Source organism: Diceros bicornis, chromosome 39 (assembly GCF_020826845.1).
Source record: "Diceros bicornis minor isolate mBicDic1 chromosome 39, mDicBic1.mat.cur, whole genome shotgun sequence".
In the NCBI taxonomy this organism is placed as follows: Eukaryota; Metazoa; Chordata; class Mammalia; order Perissodactyla; family Rhinocerotidae; genus Diceros; species Diceros bicornis.
Window position 1 is genome coordinate 19,110,644 of NC_080778.1, and position 23,529 is coordinate 19,134,172.

Consider the following 23,529-nt stretch of genomic DNA (forward strand, 5'->3'; position numbering starts at 1 on the left):
ATACGTATTGGGCAAAACTGATTTGAAAGTTATGAGAAGAGGTGGCAAATGGGTTTTTGTTTTGATCATTTATACCCTCCTTGTTCTAAAAATAAAGCTGCTTTCAAAGATAGATGTAATAGTATAAGATAAAAAATAAGTGATGGTATTATTAATAGGGACAGTATTATTAGGAAGAATGATGGATGTCCTGAGTCATTACAAGAGGTAAGCACAAATTTCGCTGTGAGATTTCTAGCGCACAGAGGGAAGAGGCAGAGAAGCAGTGGTGTGCTCAACAGTGCCATCAGATTTAAAAAAAAAACAAACCCCAAACCAGTCATGTAGCCATTTATAAGACATTGTAAAATACTGAGCAATGTCCATGACAATATCCTTTCATAAATAAGACAAATTTATTAGGCCTACTCACGTCATTAAAAGCAGTCTGTGCAGGGAATGAAACAGTGTGATCCAGGTAACCAGCTCTGTGACACCTGGCTTAACTGAGGGGTAGATTTTATCTAGCACCCGAGTCATACATCCAGACGCCTCCAGGGTCCTGGCGCGTGAATAAGTGTATGAATGGGGTTGGGGTGGAGGCCTCGCTGGCCCCAGAGTGCATGACGTACCTAAAAGGCGTTCACATTTACATTTCTTAACAAAAAACCCTGTACTGGTTTAATAAGACACACTGCAGGCCAAACCGCCCCACTGCAACTCTGATCTAGAGGAATGTGTGGATACCATCCATGAAGTCTTTCTTAAAAATTGTTTCTCTCTTGGGGCTGGCTCCGTGGTGTAGTGGTTGGGTTCGGTGTTCCACTTCGGCGGCGCAGGGTCTGTGGGTTCAGATCCTGGGCATGGACCTACACCACTTGTCAGCCACACTGTGGTGGCAACCCACATATAAAATAGGGGAAGATTGGCACAGATGTTAGCTCAGGGCTGATCATCCTCAAGCAAAAAAAAAAAAATTGTTTCTCTCAATTGAGCTTTTGGAAGATATTGAACAACAGTGAGTCTTGGATTGTATTCTCTGACAGGTACCTGGTCTGCAGGTGACGCATGTTGCTAGTTAATCACGCAGCCATATGCTTTACCTGTCGGACAGACTAGGGGGGAGGTAAAGTCACTTGTCTTTCCCACTGAGCCATTGGGAATCCAGAGGGCAGGGAAGAGGCCAGCTCCACTCTGGCTTTTGGTCTCCAGGCACCATTTTGGGCTCATCAGGAGAGAAACAGGCCAACATTTTGGGGTTGCTGTGCTATAACTTAGATGGTAAATGAGAATCATATGTGAAAAATACGACTTAGGAGTTTTGATTATGGCCACAATACAATATTTGCATTGGCAAAGGAGGACATTGACAAAGATAATTTTCTGGGGTCTTTAAAAATAGGATAGTTTAACAACTGGGCAGTTTCTTTGCAGTTACATTTATGCACACGTACATGCATACACACATGCACGTACACATATACTTAATCTGGAGTTGTTCCTATCTTAAAATATTGTGACTCGGTTCCGAGAGCTCCCAGACCTACCTTCCTTCAGGGTGAGTGCCTGCAGTACCTGTGATGCTACGGTTCTGTGTGGTTCTCAGTGATCCAGCACCCTCAAGATCTAAATCTCTAAGCAAGAAAAAAGGCAGCCCGCTAATTTATTTCCTAGTTTTATTTTATTTATTTCCTAATTTATTTCCTGTTTCCCCATTATATGGAAATTGACTTATGCATATTTCAACTAATGACATAAATAATATTAATAAAAGCGTTACAATATGTGCAAAATTTCACAGACACATTTCCCCAAATTATGCATCAAGCCATCTCAATTTTCAAAGCTAGCAGGTCAGCTGACTTATAGAAGTGCTTTGTTACCCCGTGGCATCACCTTTTCCTGTAAAGAAATACGTACTAACCCTTGGCAATATTGTATGAACTCTTGTTTATAGAACTTCTTCAGGGATTTTGGTGACATTTGTGTTATTATTTTAACATTATCTGTTAATAATTTAAATCCATATTATGGCTTTCAGAACAACATCCAAGTGTGCTAATACTGGTGCTAAAAACATCCTGAAAATCAGTAACTTTGGAACAGAAATGTGATAAAACACTGATATGTCATGCTGTCAATTTATGAGATACAGCTGAGAAATATTTGAGATAATGCTGATATTACAAAGCACCAATAAAACAAAAATACAACACTTTGCTGCAGATTTATGTGTTCTGAGGATGCCTTCCCCACACCCTGCCCCAGACTGTGGGGTAATCAGTCTTGAATTATGTAAGTTCTGCGGGAACACATCCATGAATCACATGCAACCATGCCTTATGCATCCCTGTTACCTGGGCTCGGAAAAGATCCCTTAGGTTGAGAAAGACACGTAACGAGGTCCTTATTTGTCTGACACTGAGGAGAACATCTTTAAGGGGTTAAAAGAAGAGAATTTTAAAGGTGAACTTTTCCTTTTACGTCTTTAGAACTTGTCAGTAAATATTTGGGGGATTATTTTATGCGTGCCCCCTGTTTTGTTTGTTGTGGGGAAGAAAGACACTTCTTGTATCTACTTTCATTTGGAGAAGTGAGAACAGTCACTTGGTCTTAGCTTTGCTCTAAAGGCATTCAAAGTCCTTTGGTTTTTACGTCAAGTGATAGAACTTTTAATGAGAATTGCTTGTATTTAAATGGTGCTTGTTATATGACAGACACTGTTCAGACTGCCTTAATAACTTCTTTCATCCTTGTGGCAACCCTTTGAGTAGGTAGTATTATTCCTGCCGTTTTACAGGTCAGAAAACAAGCATAGGGAGGTTAAGTGACTTGCCAAAGATCTTAAAACTAATAAGTTGCAGAGCTGAGAGTCCAATTCAGGCTGGCTGGTTCCAGTTTGCATCCTCAGTCACCATGCTCTGTGGCCTCTTAGGATGCTGGAGATGAGGATCTTGTCAGAAACTTCATACCCCGAGGGGAACTTGCTCTGCAAGCAAGGGGATGTGTTCCCCTGTAAGAGGAGTACTATATGGAAGAGATCTGTGTAATAAAATCATTGTTCAGAAACCCTCATGTTTGCTTTTGGTAACGGATACTGAAAGAGGGTATTAGATTGTGATAAGTTTGAGGAACTGCGGGTGGGAGCCAGGCTGTGCCCCTAAAGAGAGGTCCTGGACTGAGTCTGGAAAACTGTTGAGAGCTCAGCCAGAGCTGAGCAGTGGGGCTTTGCCCCACAGGGGTCTCCCTTTCTCCATCGTCCAGCACTCAGTCTCTGCAGGTAGTGAGTGATTGGGCCATCCTTCGACAGGACGTTTATTGAACACTTACTGCATTTTGCACAGTAGCGGGTTTACAAGCATGAATATGACCGGGTTCCTGCCTGAGGTTTTGCCTAGAAAGCCTGGGATGACTTCAGAACACCCTCCTCACCTGTCCACTCCGCCGAACTCCCCACCTGCTGGTGATGCTTGCGGCTGTTTTAAGAGGGGTGAAAATATTTAATTTCTCAGTTACAAAGCAGTTGATTTCACAAAGTGGCAGTGCCTGGTTTACGGGTCCCCTGTGAATGATTTTGTCGAGGGGTTTAGGTTTGTTGGGCAGCCCATGTAAATGACTCCTGTCAGATCTTTCCCTCTAATAGGCGAGGAGCGTGGAGACCTGAGTTGGGGGAGGGACACAGGGTGAGAAGCTGGGGAGAGTGACACAGTTATGCCCGAGTGACCTCAGCCTGGTTGTCCTGTTGTCCAGACTTGAAACTACTGGAGATGGTTGCCCAGAATGAGAGGAGTCTTGTTTATTTTCACTTGGGCAGGGAGAACTAGAAGGTGAGGACTGAATATTTGTAAAAACAGGCACTGGAGGGCTTATATATATTTTTAAAACAATGCTGACTCTGCATAAAGGAACATTTTCCCATATTGTTTGTTAGCGAAGCTATCACGACCTAGACTAAGATCCCAAAGGATGTATGTGACACAAGCCCTCACTGAATGTAGAATCCCCCTCCTCCTCTCCCCCGTAAAGGTTTAGTTGTGTCAGATCAATCTCTATTCCATTTGTACCTTTGTGGGACTGCTGTTCTCGAGAGCTAGGGATTTTGTAAATTGAGAGACAGCTTTCAGGAAGTAGTCAAAGATGTTTCTGCTCGTTTGTTATAGCTGTGACTTTGAATGCCACCAGTGCTGTTTCTTAGGATTACAGAATCTCTTCCTATATGTTTTGGTTCGTTGTAAGACTTAGGAAATTGAAAAAGAGACATGGCATTATTCATTTATTTACTTACTTTCTAAACAACTATTGTGTGTGCAAAACATTAGATAAAAAATGTAGGAAATATATTGGAGCAGTTTGCATTTAGTTGGGGAGCTAAACACACAGGTATAAAGTTATGGTAGAGGTAACCCGGAAGAGTTTTATGGAACTTGACAGAGTGCTTCCACGTGTATTTGAGGTGAGTGAGGGCAAACTTTTTTATCCTCACTTTACAGATGAGGAAACTGCTCTGTGTCGAACAACTCGTCAGTAGCAGCACTGGCCCCCAGACCCCTCGCTCATCATTCCCAGCTTCCTTGCCAGTGTGGACGGTGGGGGGGAGGGGGAAAGTGGGGAGCGAGATGTGTTTGAACCAGGCCTTGAAGGACATCATGTCTGAGTGTAGAGGCCAGCCTGCCAACTCATCTGAAGGCCGTGTGAGATGTAAAAGCCTTGTCAGAAGTCCTGCCTGTTCCCAGGGCTCACCCTGTTACTCTGTTCCTGAGTGGCCAGCTCCTTCCGAGCCTCGCCCTCGGGCTGGACATGTGTAATAAGGTGAATGTCTGTTGCACACGTTACTTGGAATTAAACAAGCCCTTGGCTTTGTATTTGTTTTTGAGGCCCCACCACAAGGCCACATCAAAGTGGCTGAGATGTCAACTAGCAAGATGGCAGGTTGGAGTGGGGGCTGTTCGTTGAAGAGTCCTGAGGGTAGAAAGCAGGTGAGAGTGGCGGTGACGATTATAGACGATTACGAGGGACAGGCGCGTGGAGCTGTATGCCCCTGTCTGTGAGCCAGGCATGGACTTCTTTCTGTCAGAGCTCTTAGCACGATTTGCCAATCTTTCCAGCTCCAAAGACAGGATATGCAGGAGGTACTCAGGATTGGTTAACTGATGCATGTGCAGCTTTTTTGTAAAGATATAGATAGGACTTTTTCCCTCTTAGTCTACTTTTCTTTAATATGAAAATACTTTTAATAGAATTATCAAATCAATCTCAGCATTTAAATTTTTAAATTTTGGATATTGTGAATGCAAAGGTATAGTTAGGCCATTCTTTAATTTGATTTCATTAGTCCTGGGTTGTTATCATTTTGGTTACTGCCATTACTTTCAGAGACTTGTGAGGCCATTCCTCTGAGGGACTGAAAATAAAAGCTGCTGAACTTTGTTTAATTGACTAATTAACATTTCAAAGGACACTGAAGGTCACAGCCCAGGTGACTGCAGTTAATTTACTCAGCGTTTACACACCACTCTTCTGTGTGCTTCAGTGCGTTAGGTCTTCCTCTCGGTCTGGAGTACAGCTCTCTCCCCCTTCTGCTCTGCTTGTCGTCTGTGGGTTTCACATACCAGTGTCTTTCTAATGCAGCTTTATTCAGCACCAGAGGTGTGCGAGGCCTGGGCCCAGTGGTGCCAGGAACAAAGACATGAGTAAGAGATGTCCTCTCCTGGGTTGTCACCTGGTGGGGCCCCGATGGCGACTCAAGTAAGGTTCAGACCAGACCATGCTGGGGGCATCCTGGTGAAATTGGTGTCTGGAGGTGGGCCTTGAAGGAGCGGGAGGGAAGGGAGGAGGCTTTCTGTGTACCAGGCCCTGCTCGTTGTATTTCATCCTTGTAACAATCATCTAAGGTACATTCGGTTATTATCTGCATTTTATACAGAAGAAAGTGACAGAAATTAAGTAACTTGTCCAAGAGCACACAGCTCATCAGTGGGGCTGCTGGGATTCCAGCTCAGGCAGTGGGGTTGCAGAGTCCATGCTTTGAATTGCTCCACTAGATGAGTGGGGTTTGGACAAATGAAGGTTAAGGATTGTGGACTCCCAGGAGGTGGTGGGGAAGCCACGGGGATCAAAGGCATGGAGGAGGATGGGTTGGTTAGGGCCATTTTGCTGAGGCTGTGGAGTCCCACCTTGAAGGGGGTGACTGTAACACGTGAGAGTCATAACTCATAGTTGCACAGGCTTTGTGGGTCCCGTCACCTGTGCTGTTCCATTTGGTGGACTGTTGTATTTGTGATTCCGTGGGCAGTGGTGAGGTTGTGCAGGTTTTTGACTCAGGGAACTGTGTCGCGTGTTTCCTCTCCTGCGTCTTCAAGCTGTCCCAAGTCTTTGGCGTTCATTCCCCAGTTGATGAGCGTGCTTAGGTCTCAGCCTTTGTGTCCTCTGCCCATTCTCTTTCCTTCCCTCTACAGTTGTACTTCTGGAAGGAGTTTTCTGGAGGGTCATCTGTACTGCTTCTACCTTCTTACCTCAGTCTACTCCTCCCCGTCCGCCTCTGACTGTCCCCTGCCATCCCCTGGGGACTGTCTTCACTGAGGTGTCAGTGACTGGCTCATTGCTCCTTCCAGAGAGGAGTTTTCAGTCTTCATCTTACCCAGTGGTGCCCAACCAGGAGCAATTTTGCCTCCCAGGTGATATCTGACAATGTCTGGAGACATTCTGGGCGTGTCACCATCGAGGAGGGTGGTGCTAGTGGCATCTAGCGGGGATGCTGCTGAACATCTTACAGTGCCCAGGACGGCTCCCACAACAGAGAGTTATCCAGCCCAAAATGTCCGCAGTGCAGAGGCTGAGAAACTGACTTTACCTGGCACTCTGGGGCATTTCACAGGCTTCCCTTCTTGCAGCTTTCTCCGGACTGTCTTGATGTGCTTCTCTCCTGACTGGTCTCCCAGTGAATTCTCAGTTGACTCCTTACTAATCTCTGTGGAGGACTCATCTCCTCCAGCCTTTGACGTTGCTTCCCGGGATTCTTTTCCACTCCTCACATTCCTCTTCGGCTAGCTCGTCAGTCCAGGGCTGTTACGTCCATCTCTGGGCGCGTGGCTCCACATCTGTATTCACGGCTCCAGCTCCCTTGAGCTCCAGGCCTGTCTTTCTCCACCTTGGTGGTGTACGGGCGCTTCTAACTCAGCAGGTCCAAAGTGGAGTCATTCGAAAGTCGTCTTGTCCAACCTGCCCCTCTGATGTTTGCTGTCCATCAGCATCCCCACCCCCAGCACTGAGAGTCATTTTGCACTGCCGCTGTAGCTCAGGCACTGCTCATTTATTTCTCACCTGGATTTCTGCACAACCCCGCTCTGGCCTCCTGCCTGCAGCCTCGTGTCCCACACTGCTACCCGGGGGAGCTTTCTAAAACAGAACTCCGACTGAGGGGCTCTGTGGCTCACAGTCCTCATTTAGCTTCTCAGCTACAACAGATAAAGTCTAAACTGAGCATGGCATATGGAACGTTCGTGATCAAGCCCAGTGGTTCCCAAATGGGAGTTGTGCTGCCCTCCAAAGGGGCCTTTTGAAAATGTTATGGACGTTGAAGTAACAGGAATCCAGAGGAATTCCAACCTCCATAAATCCTATTTACTTCTTAAGAAATGGGTTCTACTTTGCGTCAACAAGTTTTCTGTCCTTTCTGGGAACCTGCTTGGCCTTTGGGATGCCTTGTGGGGCATGTGGTTACATAGGGTAGCAACATCTTGGTGTTCCTGCTTTCTATCCTTATAGCTTTAGGAGAATTCTGACTGCTTCCTTCACGACCTGGCATTATAGTTCTGTGTAGACCAACAATTAGTTTGACCACATCTCTGCCATTAGGTATCAGACCATTCTAGAAGAAAATTGGGGGTGAGGCAGGTCTGTTTGCCAGCTTCTCTCTGGTATTCAGGATAGCCTAAACCCCATGATAAAGGCTCTGACGGCCCTTTGGAGCTACCACCTGAACAGGTTGGTTAAGTAGCTTTATATTATTTCCTGGTTCACTGGCGTGATTCATTTTTAAAGGAACGCTGGAACTGCCTGTCATTACACCCACATCTTAGGAAGACCTCATACTACACCCTTCAAGTACTGCCATACAGCTAATTGCACTGTGAAGGATTTGGACTTTTTGAAGCTTATGGTGTGTTTCTCAACAGATAATAAATATCAGAAAATAGATTCTCTTGGCACATCATCATACCCGAAGAAAATAGTAAATGTTGTCTAATCCTGTCTGGTGTTATTCCAGTGGCAGAAATCTTGACACCAGAAAAATCATACCTTTGGCATGAGTGGGCTAATGCAAGATGGTAGCTTTGATCTCTGCCTTGGTGTCAGCTGGAATCCCACGTCCTGCGTGCTGAATCCCTCTCTCTCTTTATGTTCCTCTCCAGAAGCCCCTTGTGCCACGCCGCTGATCTGCAGCTTCGGGAGGCCGGTGGACCTGGAGAAGGACGACTCCCAGAAGGTGGTGTGCAACAACGAGCAGTGCCCCTACAGCACCTGGATGCACCTGCAGTGTTTCTACGAGTGGGAGAGCAGCATCCTGGTCCAGTTCAACTGCATCGGCCGGGCTCGCAGCTGGAACGAGAAGCAGTGCCGCCAGAACATGTGGACAAAGAAGGGCTATGACCTGGCCTTCCGCTTCTGTTCCTGCCGCTGTGGACAGGGCCACCTAAAGAAGGACACAGACTGGTACCAGGTGAAGCGGATGCAGGATGAGAAAAAGAAGAAGTCTGGGACGGAGAAGAACACAGGCAGGCCCCCCGGCGAGGCAGTGGAGGAGGCAAAGAAGTGCAGGCCACCGAACAAGCCCCAGAAAGGCCTGAACCACGACCTCCCCCGCCGGCATTCCATGGACCGGCAGAACTCCCAGGAGAAGGCGGTGGGTGCCGCGGCCTACGGGGCCCGCTCCCCCTGTGCCTCCCCCGGCCAGTCGCCGCCCACCGGCTACTCCATCCTCTCCCCTGCCCACTTCAGCGGCCCCCGTGCTTCCAGGTACCTTGGGGAATTCTTAAAGAATGCCATCCATCTGGAGCCGCACAAGAAGGCCATGGCGGGGGGCCACGTGTTCAGGAACGCCCACTTTGATTACAGTCCGGCCGGGTTGTCGGTTCACCGCGGGGGCCACTTTGACACACCCGTGCAGTTCCTGCGGCGCCTGGACCTCTCTGAGCTGCTGGCTCACATCCCCAGGCATAAGCTGAACACGTTCCACGTGCGCATGGAGGACGATGCCCAGATGGGCCAGGGCGAGGACCTGCGGAAGTTCATCCTGGCGGCCCTCAGTGCCAGCCACAGGAACGTCGTGAACTGTGCGCTCTGCCACCGGGCGCTCCCGGTGTTCGAACAGTTCCCCCTGGTGGACGGGACTCTGTTTTTAAGCCCGTCGAGACACGATGAGATCGAATACGATGTTCCTTGTCACCTTCAAGGTACAGGTGTCAATTCACCTTGCCGGCTTTCTGTTTGTTAAAAGCTGAAAAGCAGACAAGACGGGGTGGCTCTGCTCTGGCTTAATCTTAACTGCTGGCTCTTTTTGTCCTGGTGAGGTGCTGGGTTGTGTTTGAATATATCGGCTCGGCCCAGTGAGGTGTGGAGGTGGGGACGGGTTTTTTACTCTGATGTCACTGTACTAGATACAGTTGTCCTGGTGGGTAATTTTATGTTTTCAGTCTGCTGTAATTTGAAGAGAGGATTCCTGGTGTATAGTTTTCCATAATTGGGAGAAAATTTAGAGAAGGAATTGCATGATTCTGTCACTTGCTGTAAAATAGTTGTCTTTGAAACCTGTGTTAATGTGTCCAGCAAGCTGTGCATTTTCTTTCATCCTTGTAAACATAACAGTGAGGGAACGTAGGGGTCAGAGAGGGCCAAGGTGTTAGTTAATCTTGAAATTTATGAAAGACGAGACTGTTGATAGCCACAAAAGGGAAATGCAGGATTATTGAAAGCTCAGACGTTTACTCTGGTGCTGAAGGCTGGGGAGCTGATGAGTGCTGTGGGGGACATTCAAGGACTTGGGGACGTCTCAGCTGTAGGTTGAATTTTAGGGGATTGGTCAGAATAAGTGAGAAATCTGTCAATTCTTATAAAACTATTGGATTTATATAAAAATGGGACACATGACATATAACATGTTTATAACTTTAAAAGTGTGCTAAAAAAGCCTATAGTAAAAATGATATATCCCCACCTGTCTTTTTCCCACCCACCCTGTTGTCTCAGTTCCCAGAGACAAGCGCTTTCAAATCTTAACTGATTCTTCAGGTTTTTACCATCATAATTTCAAAACTATTCTCTTCATCTCCAATTTTAGATATTACCTATTGACTTACTTTTAAGGTAGATGGCTGTTTATGCTTTCTTGCCTCTTCCCCTTTCTATCAGGATAGTATATCACAATTCTTGGTTAAATCTTTAATGTTTTTACTATTATGAGTATATAAATATTTAGTGTTGAGCCAAGAAGTATAGAAGTATGAGTGTATTTCCTATATAGAGTACAATATATTCTGGGACACCTTTTGTTTTTATTAAAGTTAATAATTGCTTCACATTTTCATTTGCTTAGCCTTGTTCAAAACTTTGGTTGTCTCACTCTCCAGCAGCTCTCCAAACCACCCTTCAAAAACATTTCCACATACCTGTCAGACGTTTTATGAATTGTTTTTTCTAGAAATTTCCTTCATGGAGCCTTTCATCTTTGTGCTCCTGTCTGTCCTATGCACTCAGTACCTGCTACTATGTAGCTGCCTTCTAGGGATTCTTTAATTGCGTTCCTATTTTTTTTATCTTCTTTTTCCTAGATCCCATATTTTCTTTTTTCTTGGTTTATTCCCTCAGTCTGTTAAGCAACATCCCCAGGAGCTTTCTGAGAAAGGGAGCATGGGTGTAGATGTTTTGAGACTTTGAAAGCCTGATAATATCTTGATTCTATCTTCACACTTGATTGCTACTTGGCTGGGTGTAGTGTTCCAAGTTATAAATTTTTCCCTTAGTATTTTGGCATTTCTTCACTGTCTCCTATCTTCCAGTGTCACTGTTGTGAAGTCTAATATGATTCTTATTCCTTTCCCCTTATTCTCCCCTCCCATCCCCTGAAGGTTTTAAGATTTTCTCTTTATCCCTAGTATTCTGAAGTTTCACCATGATGTCAGTCTTTTCTTTCATTCTTTGTGCAGGGTGCTTTCTTGGCTGTTTGACTATTATAAACTTGTGGTCTTCAGTTTGGGGAAGTTTTCTTCCAATTTATTTCTTTGATGATTTCCTCCCATTTTTTTTTTTTAATAAATTCTGTGACACTGTTAGATATTGGACCTCTTAGATTAATACTGTTTTTGAGTTGGGGGGATCCTTTATTATATATGTTTTGGCCCTATTGTTCATCTCTCTATCTTTATTCTGCTTTCTGGAAGATTTCCTTGACTTTATTTATAGTCCAGTATTTTTGCCGAGTTTAAGCTTTTCTGTTGGTATATTTATTATTTCCCAGAGCTCTTTTTAATAGCGTCCTGTTCTTGTTTCAAGGATGCAATTTCTTGTCTTATCTTTCTTAGCTGGGAAAGGGAGCTGAAGTTGCAGGGAGTGGTCTCATTCATTTTCTGGAGTTTCACTTAATCCCTTATGTCTTAAGTCTTTGTTATAAGACAGACCACTCCAAAAGTTAGTGGTTTCAAACAGTGATGATTTATAATTTCTCACAATTCTATGTGTTAGTTGGTTAGGATGGCCTCTCACACGTGTCTGCCAGTTGGTCGCCTGGTGGCCTCGGGCACCCCAGCTAGAATGGCTCATTCCTGTTCTAGAGTCTTTCATCTTCCAAGAGGCCAGCTGGGCTTTTTCATGTGGTGTTCCCAGGACAGCATTCAAGAGGGTGAGAGTGGGAGCTGCATGTTCTCTCTCGAGAGAGGCTTAAGTTTGGAACTGAGTAATATCACTATCACATTCTGTTTTTCAAAATAAGTTGTAAGGCTAGCCCAGGTTCAGGGGATGAGTAATAGACTGTGCTTCTTGATGGAAAGTTGCATAGAATGTAGGTTACTTGTATTCCCCACTGTCTCCCTTTCAGCACCTTGTCCCGCTGTCCCCTGTGCTTGTTGTCCAGTCTTGGAGCTAAACCATTTACCGTTCCTCCATACGATTTCTGACCTCGTATTTTGGTTTAGGGTTCTAGGTGCCTTGTAGTGTCATGGAAGACGAAGTTTGTGTTTTGTGTTTTCTTGTTTTGTATACTGTTTGGGGACAATTTTAGAGGGAAGTAGGTGGAAACACCTTTACTTCACCATTGTAAGACTGGAAGTGTTCTTTATGAGGATGAATGAGGGTTCAAGGGTACAGGCTACTTAAGAGTAGTGCTGTTCTTTTTTAATTCATGATGGACAAATTCTTTTCATTCAGTCTGTTCGTCAACCAGTCAAACTTATGAATTTCATACATATGCTGGGTACTATCAGTCCTTGCCTATCATCAATTTATAATTTTAGGATGTTAAGTTGCTTTTATGAAAATGGAACTTTATCATGCCAAAGTGCTAGTACCACCTGTAAAATTACTCCTGAGTATTATGTACATTAATTAAGCATCCTGTAATTTCCAAGGAGGAAGTGGCTGCTTTGGCCTGGGTAGTCAAAGGAACCAACGTGAAGGCAGATGTCCAGAGGTGGGCTAGATTTTGATAAGCAGAGGTCAAGCCACATCAGGTGTTTATTGATAAGGAGAGGGAGGAATGTGGACAAAGACATGGTGGTTAAAAAAAGTCAGGAGACAGAAAACCGTTTGGTTGGAGCAGAGGTCTAGAGTGGAAAATGAGTAGGGTAGGTGGAGAACAGGTTGTGGGTGTTCTTTCAAGCCATAATAAAGAGTTTGCCATGTTCTTTATGAATCGAAGGGTTTAAAAAAGATTTTTAAAGCAGATGATCGCTTGGGGGAAAAGTTGTTTGAAAGGAGTGGAACCTACGTACAGTGAGTTGGGGCTTGTATCCCTAATCTAGATGGAAGGAGGTGAGAGACTGCTGGGGGGTAATGGTGGGAGCTGAAAGGTGGAAAGATCTGCAAGAGGTTATTTTAAAGGAAAAATTATAGCTTTGGGGACCACTTGACTGTACAGGATGAAGATGTGTCCTTGTTGGCTCACCTTGGTCTAGACCAGATAGATAGATGATGCTGTCACGAGCAGGAGTGGAGAAAGTTGGGAAAGGGACCTGATCTCAGGGCACAGAAATGAGGGCATTGGTGTGTGTTGGGTTTGAAGAATGTTGGGACTGTTGTGTGCAGGTGTCTCGTAAGTGCTATTGGAAGTAAGCATTTGGGACAAACCTGGGGGAGCGTATTTTATAACAGTGATGGTTAAAACCTTGAGAGTGGAAGAGCTCCTGAATGGGGAGAAAGGGGAAAGAAAAGGAAGAGTGTGTGACAGAGCCCAAGACCTCATCTTGAGCGTATTGCTCAGGGAGGGGATGGAGAAAGGTGAAAATTAGATGGCCCTGAGAACTGTGTGTGTGTTTGTGGGTGTGTGTGTGTTTACACACAAGTGCATACACATCCACAGAGAGACAGTGAATGTGGTAGGCATGTACTACAGAGGTCTTGAGTTTAGCTATTGATGATAGAATCTGAAGATCAGGGTGTTTTATCAAGTACCAGACAAGTCAGTGCCACAGGCAGGGCCTTAACGTGTGTCAGTGTTTTTATTGCCACATCTCAGAGAAGCTCATGCAATCTTTTTTCTAGCAAGCCAGTGTAAATCATTTCTTTCATCACAGAGTCCCAGCCATGTTTTCCATAAAGCATTTTCAGCACCAGTAGAAAGGCTGTGTTCCAGGCCACAGGTCCCAGAGGAGTTGATCACAGGCTGCTGGAATAACCAGTGGTTTCCAGTGGTGGACCGTGGGGGTGGTCACTCCCTGTCCTGCCTTCACCCCTCACCTCCTCCCCGTCCTCTGCTCTCGGACTCCTCCTCAGAGATGTTTTTGTTTGGTTTTAGTAATTTGTTAGGGTTGATCTCATTGGGAAGTTCTTATTGTACTTCTTTATCGCTCAGAACCACGTGTGACTGTTCTCTCGGGGATCTACCTTTTGCCTGAATTCACAACTCTGGAGTTTAGAAATTTAAAATTCTCTGTATTTAGAACCTTGTGTAGTGGTAATGAAACCAATCTAGAGACTCAGTCCGGGCCAGGCGTTCGCCTGAGTGTACCTGGAGGTGACGAGTCGGACAGACATGAATTTAGGTGTAGGCTTTGCTACTTATTATCTTTGTGAACTTGGGCGAGCGACTCCAGCTCTAGTCTAAGCCTTTGTTCCTCCTGTCTGAGGTGGGAATAACAGTAATGCCTACTGCGTCGTGTTGCTGTGAGGGTAACTGAAGTGATTCACGTAGCCTCGTAGCACAGCGCCAGACCCTTGGCAAGCACTCAATACGAGTTCCCTGTCAACTCCACCATCGCGGTCGTTGCTGCCAACACCTGACTTCTGTGTCTGTCCCTGCCCCCACCCTTCCTGGCCCCCTCCCAGATATCTTTGAATATTTGAGAATTGCAGTGAGTAAATCTAGGAGGGAGACTGGAAACGAAGCCCTGGAAATCCAGTGGCTCCTGGATGCTTGAACTGGCGTCCTGAAATGTCCCCCGGCCACTCCAAGTGGGCCTGCCATGTGAGACCTTTTTATTTTTGGTGCTCTAGAACAGAGGTGCAGTACCGCAAGAAGCTCTTGTCGCCTTTCCGGTGTTTTTTTTTTTTTGTGAGGAAGATCAGCCCTGAGCTAACATCTGTTGCCAATCCTCCTTTTTGCTGAGGAAAATTGGCCCTGGGCTAACATCTGTGTCCATCTTCCTCTACTTTATATAGGACGCCGCCACAGCATGGCTTGACAGGTGGTGCGTAGGGCCACACCTGGGATCCAAACCAGCAAACCCCGGGCCGCCAGAAGCAGAGCGCGCGAACTTTACCACTACACCACTGGGCCAGCCACTGCCTTTTCCGTTTTTGACGTAGAGGCCCCTAAAGTTGTCGTGTCTTTGGCTGTTAACATCCATTCATCCAACATACAATATGGAGTGCTTTTCACATGGCAGACATTGTGCTAGACACTGAGCCTACAAGGATGAATAAGACATGTTTCCTGCCCTCAAAGAGGGAGAGAGTCTTGTGAGCAAATGCAATAAAAGGTTTCCCTCTAAGAACCTCATGCCCCTCTCCACTGTAAGGAGTAGGCTGGGGCTTACCACGGCAAGGGGAAGAGCCGCGGCCTGGCTGATGGCCGCGAGCAGCGCACTCTGAAGAAGAAGCCTCTGAGGAGCGTGCGTTCTCCTGATGGCAGTGTTAGCACAGCGGGCTCCCTGATCCCGCGTGGAGAGAGCTGTGGCTGTTACACACTGCCCAGGCCCATCCTGGACGTTCCGACTCTTTCCCAGTTATTTGAACCCTAACTCTTCCGTATAAACTAGGGAGACGTCTTCCCTTCACAAGCGTTTGATGTTGCTGAATAATGGAGGAATGGGTTGTGACTTTTAAGAGCCCAGTAAATAACAAGACATTGAACTCCTTTTAAAAAACCACTTACAAGTAAGTTATAATTCTGGTTCCTAAATTAGATGTGGTGATAGCTGAGCAATTTTGGAGGCCTGGACAGTTAACATAGTAGTTTTGGCTGTGGTATAATTCTGGGCCACCAATACCAAGGCAGACTTTTGACTTCTTTATGATGGGACTTGTCGGTGGCTGAAAGCCCATAACTACAGACCAGCATTGCTGGTTCAGTCTCCGTATGCCACACTTAGACTTCTGAGCAGAAAGTCCTGCGTGTTCACAGGCTGGTTTTGAGCATCTGTGGCTTGGTCATTTGAGTTCGGGTGTCCACTGTAAACCTGTCAGCACTTGTTAGAAAAGTGAATTGAAGTGAGTATTTAGTAAGATTGAAGTTAAGGTACATGTCCCATTGACAGCATTTAGTAATTCTTCATCATTCTAGAAGGACATCTTGGGGCTATGTGATAAGTGTCATCTATTTTGCTTTTTATATTTATCCAAATGATAAAATGGGGCTGGCCGCATAGCTTAGCGGTTAAGTGCGCACGCTCTGCTACTGGCGGCCCGGGTTTTTATCCCGGGCGCGCACTAACGCACCGCTTCTCCAGCCGTGCTGAGGCCGCGTCCCACATACAGCAACTAAAAGGATGTACAAGTATGACAACTATCTACTGGGGCTTTGAGGAAAAAAAAAGAGGAGGATTGGCAATAGATGCTAGCTCAGAGCTGGTCTTCCTCAGCAAAAAGAGGAGAATTAGCATGGATGTTAGCTCAGGGCTGATCTTCCTCAAAAAAAAAAAAAAAAAAGAAAAAAACGATAAAATGTTTCTTATAATTGATAGGTGAACCATTTTTGTGTCCCCTTTAGAGACAAAAGGTGATTTCCTTGATGGCCACTCTCAGTGTTGTGTCTTCTGTGCGCAGGGAGACTCATGCACCTGTACGCGGTGTGCGTGGACTGCCTGGAAGGGGTGCACAAGATCATCTGCATCAAGTGTAAGTCGCGGTGGGACGGCAGCTGGCACCAGCTGGGCACCATGTACACCTACGACATCCTGGCCGCCTCTCCGTGCTGTCAGGTTGGTATTGACCCCTCAGAGCAAGCAGTGGGTGATCCCGGGCTTCTGTCCCCAAGCGAGTGTAGAGGAGTTAGAGGCAGCACCATGGTCAGGCTGGGGGAGGATGAGAGCACAGAGAAGATGCTGCAGTGGTGAGCAGTCATAACACTCCCCCAGGGTCCAGCAATGAAGGACTGCTCTGCAGTCCTTAAAAAGGGGTATTGTAGAATGATGTGTAATTATGTGGGAACTACTTTAAGTCAAAAAAGCAGGCTATAGATGACATAATAGTATGCTTCCACTTGTAAAAAGTGAACAGGAAAAGGGATCTGCCAGCCTGTTCCCAGAGGTGATTTTTGGATGGTGGGATGCTGAGTGGTTCCTTTAGTTTTCTTTCTTTCTTTCTTTCTTTTTTTTTTTTTTGGTGAGGAAGATTGGCCCTGAGCTAACATCTATGCCAGTCTTCCTCTATTTTGTATGTGGGATGCCGCCACAGCATGGCTTGATGAGTGGTGTGTAGGTCCGTGTCCAGGATCCGAACCTGTGAACTCTGGACCACAGAAGTAGAGTGTGCGAACTTAACCACTGTGCCAGCCCCTTATTCAGTTTTCTTTTTGTTTACTTATATTTTCTAATGTTTTGTATGATTAACATATATTGTTAATAAGAAAAAGTTATTACTTAAAAGGAAAAAGAAAGTTTCACTTTCTGTAAGAGCCAGGATTTTCTTTTGTTTTCTGAGGGAGGGACGGTGGTTACCCAGCGCTGCCTGCCTGCCTTCTGAGGTGCTTGAGGTTGACATGAAAGATCTGTCATCTTTAAAGCACTGCTAAGAGGAGGCATTTTCTGATGCTAAGAGAGCGTCTGAAATTTAGCTTTCATCAGGAAAAGAGGAAGTATTAACATGTGAAAACACATCCGATAAGTCCAGAGAAACACAAGAGACAAAACAAAATCCTTGGAAATGTCTTGGTTTATTTCCAAGTGCTTGGGGAAAGGAAAGCTCTTGTTAATATAATTCCCTGATTTTCATGGGTAGGAGGGAGATTTCCCTTGACTCTTCAGTGGCCAAGCCTGGCTTTTAATATAAATAACTAATAAGCACTTCATTAGTTACTGCAGTTTTGTATCTTTAGCGTTATGGTTGGACTTTTGTAAAGAGAATGTCCTTGTGGTTAGCAATTTATTCAGAAGATAACCTGTTGGCTGAATTAAAAGGTTGGCAGAGTCATTATTTCTGCTCTGCTCTAGATCTCAGCAGAGAAGTATGGGCCTGCAAGACCTCAGTGGCCATCCATAGCCTGTCGTTTGATTCGATAGGATTGACAACTTTTATGGTATTCTAATACACAGACCACATTTCCATTTTTAAACTTAGCCTTAGAAATGAGATATCATAGTCGTTTAGTTACTCACTGCAGTATTTTATAATCTGCACCGTTCCTTAATGCCAGCTCTTGAGAAGAGAGAGGCGAAAGGAAATGGCTCCCCTTTCTCCACACACACACGAGAGATAGTTATCTTTTCAAGAAGTGAGGAAGTGAGAGAATGTTTGGGTCTGTCACTCACAGAATGTGAGCACTGGGAAGGCCCTGGAAGATCTCGTCCAGCGTCCTTATTTTCCACGTACAATGGAGGCCTGAGATATTGAATGTTTTACCCAGGTCCACACAAGTGTGTCACAGCTGTGGGTAGAGCCTGTGCCTCCCCGTCTGGTATTCTTTCTACTGCGCCACTGGGAGGCGGGGGGATTATTTCCTTATCTGTAGGGAGAAAAGCAGAATGGCATCCCGCCACACTCAGCCTGTTGCCACATATATTTCTTTCTTAAAAAATCGACGCCCAGACCTTTATTTTCTGGCCCTCTACTGAAATGGAAAACAGGCTTGATTACTGTTTAACTTTGAAAAAATATCAATTAACTATATTCACTGTGGAGGTACAAGTGTTAGACACTACTAAGGAATCAAGGAAAGTCTTCAATAAGGCTCTGAGGCAAAAATAAGCAATCATTAGTTTGGAGAAAGGAATAACAGGTTAAAGAGAGAGGTTTGCTCAGAATCTCACTTTTACTGTTGTTCAGAGAGAGAGTCAATTAAAGGGAGTTTCTCTCAGGTTACAGGAAGGTCGTACATGTAATGGCTGAGTGTGGGCCCTGGGGTGGGCTCCTGAGGTTCAAATCCTAGCCTTTCTGCTTCCTCGCTTGTGGTCTTGGGCGTGCTGCTTTATCAACAGGTGCCTCGAGTTCATCATCTAAAATTCACATGCTCCTACCTACCTCACAGGAGTGTTCTGAGGACAAAATGGGGTTATACTTGTTTAGTACATTTTTAGAATGAATCTAAATTGAGAGTCTGCTGTATTTATAATTTCTGGTTACTCACTCACGTCCTTGGGCCTAGTGCTGGCAGCTGAGTATTGTGCTGTGAGCGAGGCCGGTGTGAGTGAAGAGAGAGTGTGCTAGTGGGCGCAGAAGCCTCGGGGTAAACACAGCTCTTCTTCCTGGATTGTTAATTTTACTTGAATATTTTAGGGAAATTTTGTTTTTTCATCTAAGAAAACACAAATGCAGAAAGGAGTAGAATGAAAAATATATATGAGTTTTTAAAATAAACCTAGAATCTTCAGAAAAGTTTCATGCAGGTTTGGGTGAGGAATGTCAGTTTCAGCCACTCCTGAAAATCCAAGGAAAGGGGTTTCCTATTGTCAGGGAGACTTCAGTGGGGAAGTTTACAAGTTTAGAATTTTCTTTCTACCAGGAGGTGATGCTGCCTGTTGGGAGAGAAATCAGGAGTTGTTCACCTCGCAGCCTGATGATGAATACTGGATCTGTGTATCTCATGCTTTGCTTACCCTGTTTTTGGTAATAAAAGGCTGCGTTACTGAACTCTTCTCAGTTTCCCAGAAGTGGCAGTCTTGCATTTTGGTTTGGGTGACTTGGACAGTGTTGGGGGCAGAAGGGTGGCGGCTGACGTGTCCGTGTCCCCGCAGGCCCGCCTGAACTGCAAGCACTGCGGGAAGCCCGTGATCGACGTGCGCATCGGGATGCAGTACTTCTCTGAGTACAGCAACGTCCAGCAGTGTCCGCACTGCGGGAACCTGGACTACCATTTCGTGAAGCCATTTTCCTCCTTCAAAGTTCTCGAAGCTTATTGATGAAAGCTTTGCTTTAGTAATAGCTATTTTATTGATATTATTACTTTATTACATATCTTTTATAGGGAAACATTCTGTGACATTAATTTCTTTTCTAATTTAACAGAGAGCTCCTTTGTGTGTGTGCCACTAAGATGGGGCTTGCCCTCTCTCGACTCCTGAGTGTTAGTCTGTGGTCATGACCAGAGCCCAAATGGGTCACCCTGTGAGTCCGAGTTAGCAGTTCACTGTCACCTAGAGTCTCTCATGCAGCTTTTAAGGTGATGGGGAGGATGGGGTGAATTTAGGAAGGGATTATGTGGTTATACACTAAGAGCATGGTAGGAGCTGGGAGGAAGCTTTTACTAAAGTGTTAACTGTCTAAAGACCCACTCTTAGGTCTTCTCTGGGCCTTGGAAAACCACGTGACACGTGAATGTAAGTCTGCGCCTGGAGAGCTGACGGTGTTAGTCTGTCCTGGTGTGGCGATCTGCAGCACACACTGACCTGCAGTTTACCCTCATGGACAGATATTTGAAAGCGGACATGAGCGCGGTTTCGTCACTGTTGTGATTTAACAGTCTGTTTTCATACTGAAAATAATATCCAAATTATAAGACATATGAAAGCTATTGGTGTTGCAAATACTTTTAGTAAAGCTGACCTAGAACGGAGAGAATATACTAGATGAATATGGAAGTGATGACATTCACTCAAGAGGGCAGACCCCCGTTATTTGAATTGTCTTCGAAGTTGGTCTCATCAGCTCTGAAGGAGGATCCAGGAACAGCTTGATTTGGGCAGTGCTGATTTCCATAGGTTGCACTGTGGAAGTGCCATTTGGTGTCAGAACTTCTGACAGGTAATTCTCACAGCACAGACTCTAACTGGGGAGTTTCAGAACCATTACTGCCACACTTACCTTCCCCAAAAGTGCTCATGGCCATGTTTTACCCATTTAATGTTGAGTTTCCAAAATCAAAGATTTGACCCTAGGAAGGAAGGGAAAAAATTGTGAGGATATGAAGAGAAGAATAATTTTAATATTTTCTTTTTAAGTATGTTTCATTTTGGAAAATCACGGATTGTAACATATAACAATATGTTTGAAAATAGATCATTCTCAAGATCCCCATGATACCTTACCATTGGCAAAAAAAGATGATAATTTATGTAACTGGATTAGTCAGAGCCTTGGACTTTCCAAAATACAGCCTTCTGTTCATTAGATCTTGATGATTTTAATAGGTGACACCCAAACCCTTATAGAATTGGAATATGATTTCTCAAAAATGAATTGGATAATTTCAAGTATAATAGGCATATATGCCAAAAGAATGCTGAAAATATAATTATTTTATGGGTAGCCAAATTTGGGGTTATGTGAACATTTTATATTACTCATTTGGTTTATCCCATTTTTTTCTCAGAAAAACGGTTGTTTTTCCTCTCAGAAGTGTTTGGGCATTATTGCAAGTGAGTTTCATTTCTGCTACATGAAATATTTGATGTTTTGTTTGAAACAACACAGCATTAAAGAACCAATGTACTGACTAACGTTCTTCATCCTTTCAGTTTGGATGATTGTAATTCAGTTTACCACATCTAGTTTGGTGTTTGATGATCTGAGGAATATTACACAATGGGGGAGATGCTCAATGCCTATAAGAAGCAAAAAATCATTATTGGTCTGATGGTATTTGATGCAACTAAAACAGGTCTGTAAGAATGACCCTTGCTAATTTGTCTTTAATACACAAAGCTGTAATTGTGAATTAACTGTTTCCCTGTTGATTCTCTCATGTACCCAAGTATAAAAATTGGTAAGTGTCTCTTGTCTTCAGACTACCATTTGGATTTTATGTCTGAATTTAAAATGAATAGTAAAATATTTGTAATGCTGCTCTCTAACCCACCCAAACTTTTATAGAGAAACCTGCTTATATTGTTGTTCTGAAGCTTAGTTTCCACAGAGATCGCATTCAGCAAGCTCCTCAGTCTAAAACTGCTGTGAGTGTCGTGTATGATGCATTCAGTGTTTTCTCCTTCTGTTGTTTTCTGTTTCCTGAAAAATAAGTATGACGAGGTTTCACTGTAATGTAATTGGGTAAAATTTGCTTTTGGCCTTTATTTTGATGATCAAGTTAGGATTCTGTGGATGCCACAGTTATATAAAAGGAGAGGCCTGGGTGTCATATCTGAGGATATCTTTTGCCTTTAAGGCATTGCATTCTCGTCTAAAAGGGAAAATTTGGCTGATCTGAGAATAAAATGTAATTGAGTGTGCAACGATGTGAAGAATAAATCTTATTTTGGAAATCTGCCGACCTTAATATTTTCCCCACACTCTCTCCAAGTCCTTTGCTCTATCTCGATGGGAATTGGAATATGTCAAAAAAGATAATTATTTGTGTGGTTTGGATATTAAAGGATATTAGTCACGCAGGAGATCCATTTTCTGTTTTTCTGATGAATAGTGTTCAATAACATGAAGCACTCATAAGTGAGTAATAATTTCAACATGATTTTTCTTCTACTCTAACTTTTTTTTATCATTTATTTTAAAGAGTTGCCTACCTTGAACAAATAAAATTATCTGCTTTAACTTAGTGAGAAGACTTTCTGATGGTCTCATCGTTTTCTCTTCAGACCAGCTTAGCTCTCCAGTCTCTTCTGGTTGCATCTGAAGCAGTTGATATACTGGGTTTATACCTTAAGAGAGAGACATTGGCATGACATTGGGGAGTGGGGTGAATTGTCCCATTCTAATTAAGAAAGAGCTTTCCCTAAGCAGTCATTAATTTCCAGTTTTTGTAAAAGATGTTCATTTTTAGAGTAAGAAGCATTTTCGTATCTGTTTGGGGGAAATGAACTCATCAGGAAAGAATATTGTTAGATGTTTAAACCCTAAAACTAACAGATATCTGATGCATAACTTGCTAGACAACCAAAACTAACTTGCTGAGATCTTTGGTTTTGTCCTGTAAGACCAGTGCTTGACATCCAGTCTGTTCTCCTGAGCCCAGGTCAGTAACTCCAGGTTGCTTTTCTCTTCAGTCTCATAGTGGCAGCCTTGATCATTTTCCTTGGAGGTTGGGGAGGAGGTGAGGAGAAGGTGCTCTTCAGTGTTTTGGTTCCTATATTAGGATGCTGCCTAACCCAGCTCATCTCAATGTCCTGTTGACTTTATTATTATTCCAGGTAATTGAAAGAAAATATAGTGGATGGGCGTCATTAAAACCAGCTCAAAAGTATATTCTTGTCAGTAAAGATTTCTTGTTGAGATGTCTTGGATTGCACTTTTGTGGAGGGAAGACAGTGTAAATAGTTAAAGAATGTTGATAAAATTGAAACATTTGGTTATGGAATTGTATGTGGTCTTAGAAGGTTTCTGTTTGTGAAATGTATGTATTAAAATAATAAAATTTCAGAAACTAACATTGTACTCTCTCTCTTTATTGTGTCACTTTATTTTTTGTTGGGATTCAAGGTTTTCAAGCCTGGGCTAGTTTGATCAGAAAAGATAGTAGAGAAGACTTGCTGAGGTTTTGATCCCTATTCAGTAGCCATGCCCAAGTCAGCACTGCAGCTAATAAAACCTGTGAATTTTTTGTGCTGCTTGAAAGTGGTGTGTCACCTGTAAACTCCCTCTGCAACCAAGCGAGCATCCTGTATAACAAAGCTGGTTCCCTATGGAGAGTCCAAAATTACTGTTCTGGTTATAGGGAATTCTATTGAAAAGATAGATAATCCTATTCTACCAGTGTTTTCTTTGGTTCCTAGACCTGTAACAATTTTCATAATGAAGAGA

General features: G+C 44.1%; 1 protein-coding gene across 8 annotated transcripts in view; it reads left to right on the plus strand.

The window, feature by feature from the left end:
- The window catches only part of HECA (hdc homolog, cell cycle regulator), a 108,725-nt gene extending 85,569 nt beyond the window's left edge, over positions 1–23,156 (plus strand). For 5 of the 8 annotated variants that reach the window (XM_058534173.1, XM_058534170.1, XM_058534171.1 and 2 more), the window contains exons 2-4: positions 8,391–9,431; positions 16,450–16,604; positions 19,575–23,156. In XM_058534173.1, the coding sequence (XP_058390156.1) occupies positions 8,391–9,431; positions 16,450–16,604; positions 19,575–19,739 (1,361 nt within the window). In that variant the 3' untranslated portion in view covers positions 19,740–23,156. The remainder of the gene's footprint in view (positions 1–8,390; positions 9,432–16,449; positions 16,605–19,574) is intronic. The other 3 variants (XR_009217200.1, XR_009217198.1, XR_009217199.1) reach the window with 3 other exon arrangements.
- The last annotated feature ends 373 nt before the right edge of the window (positions 23,157–23,529 follow it).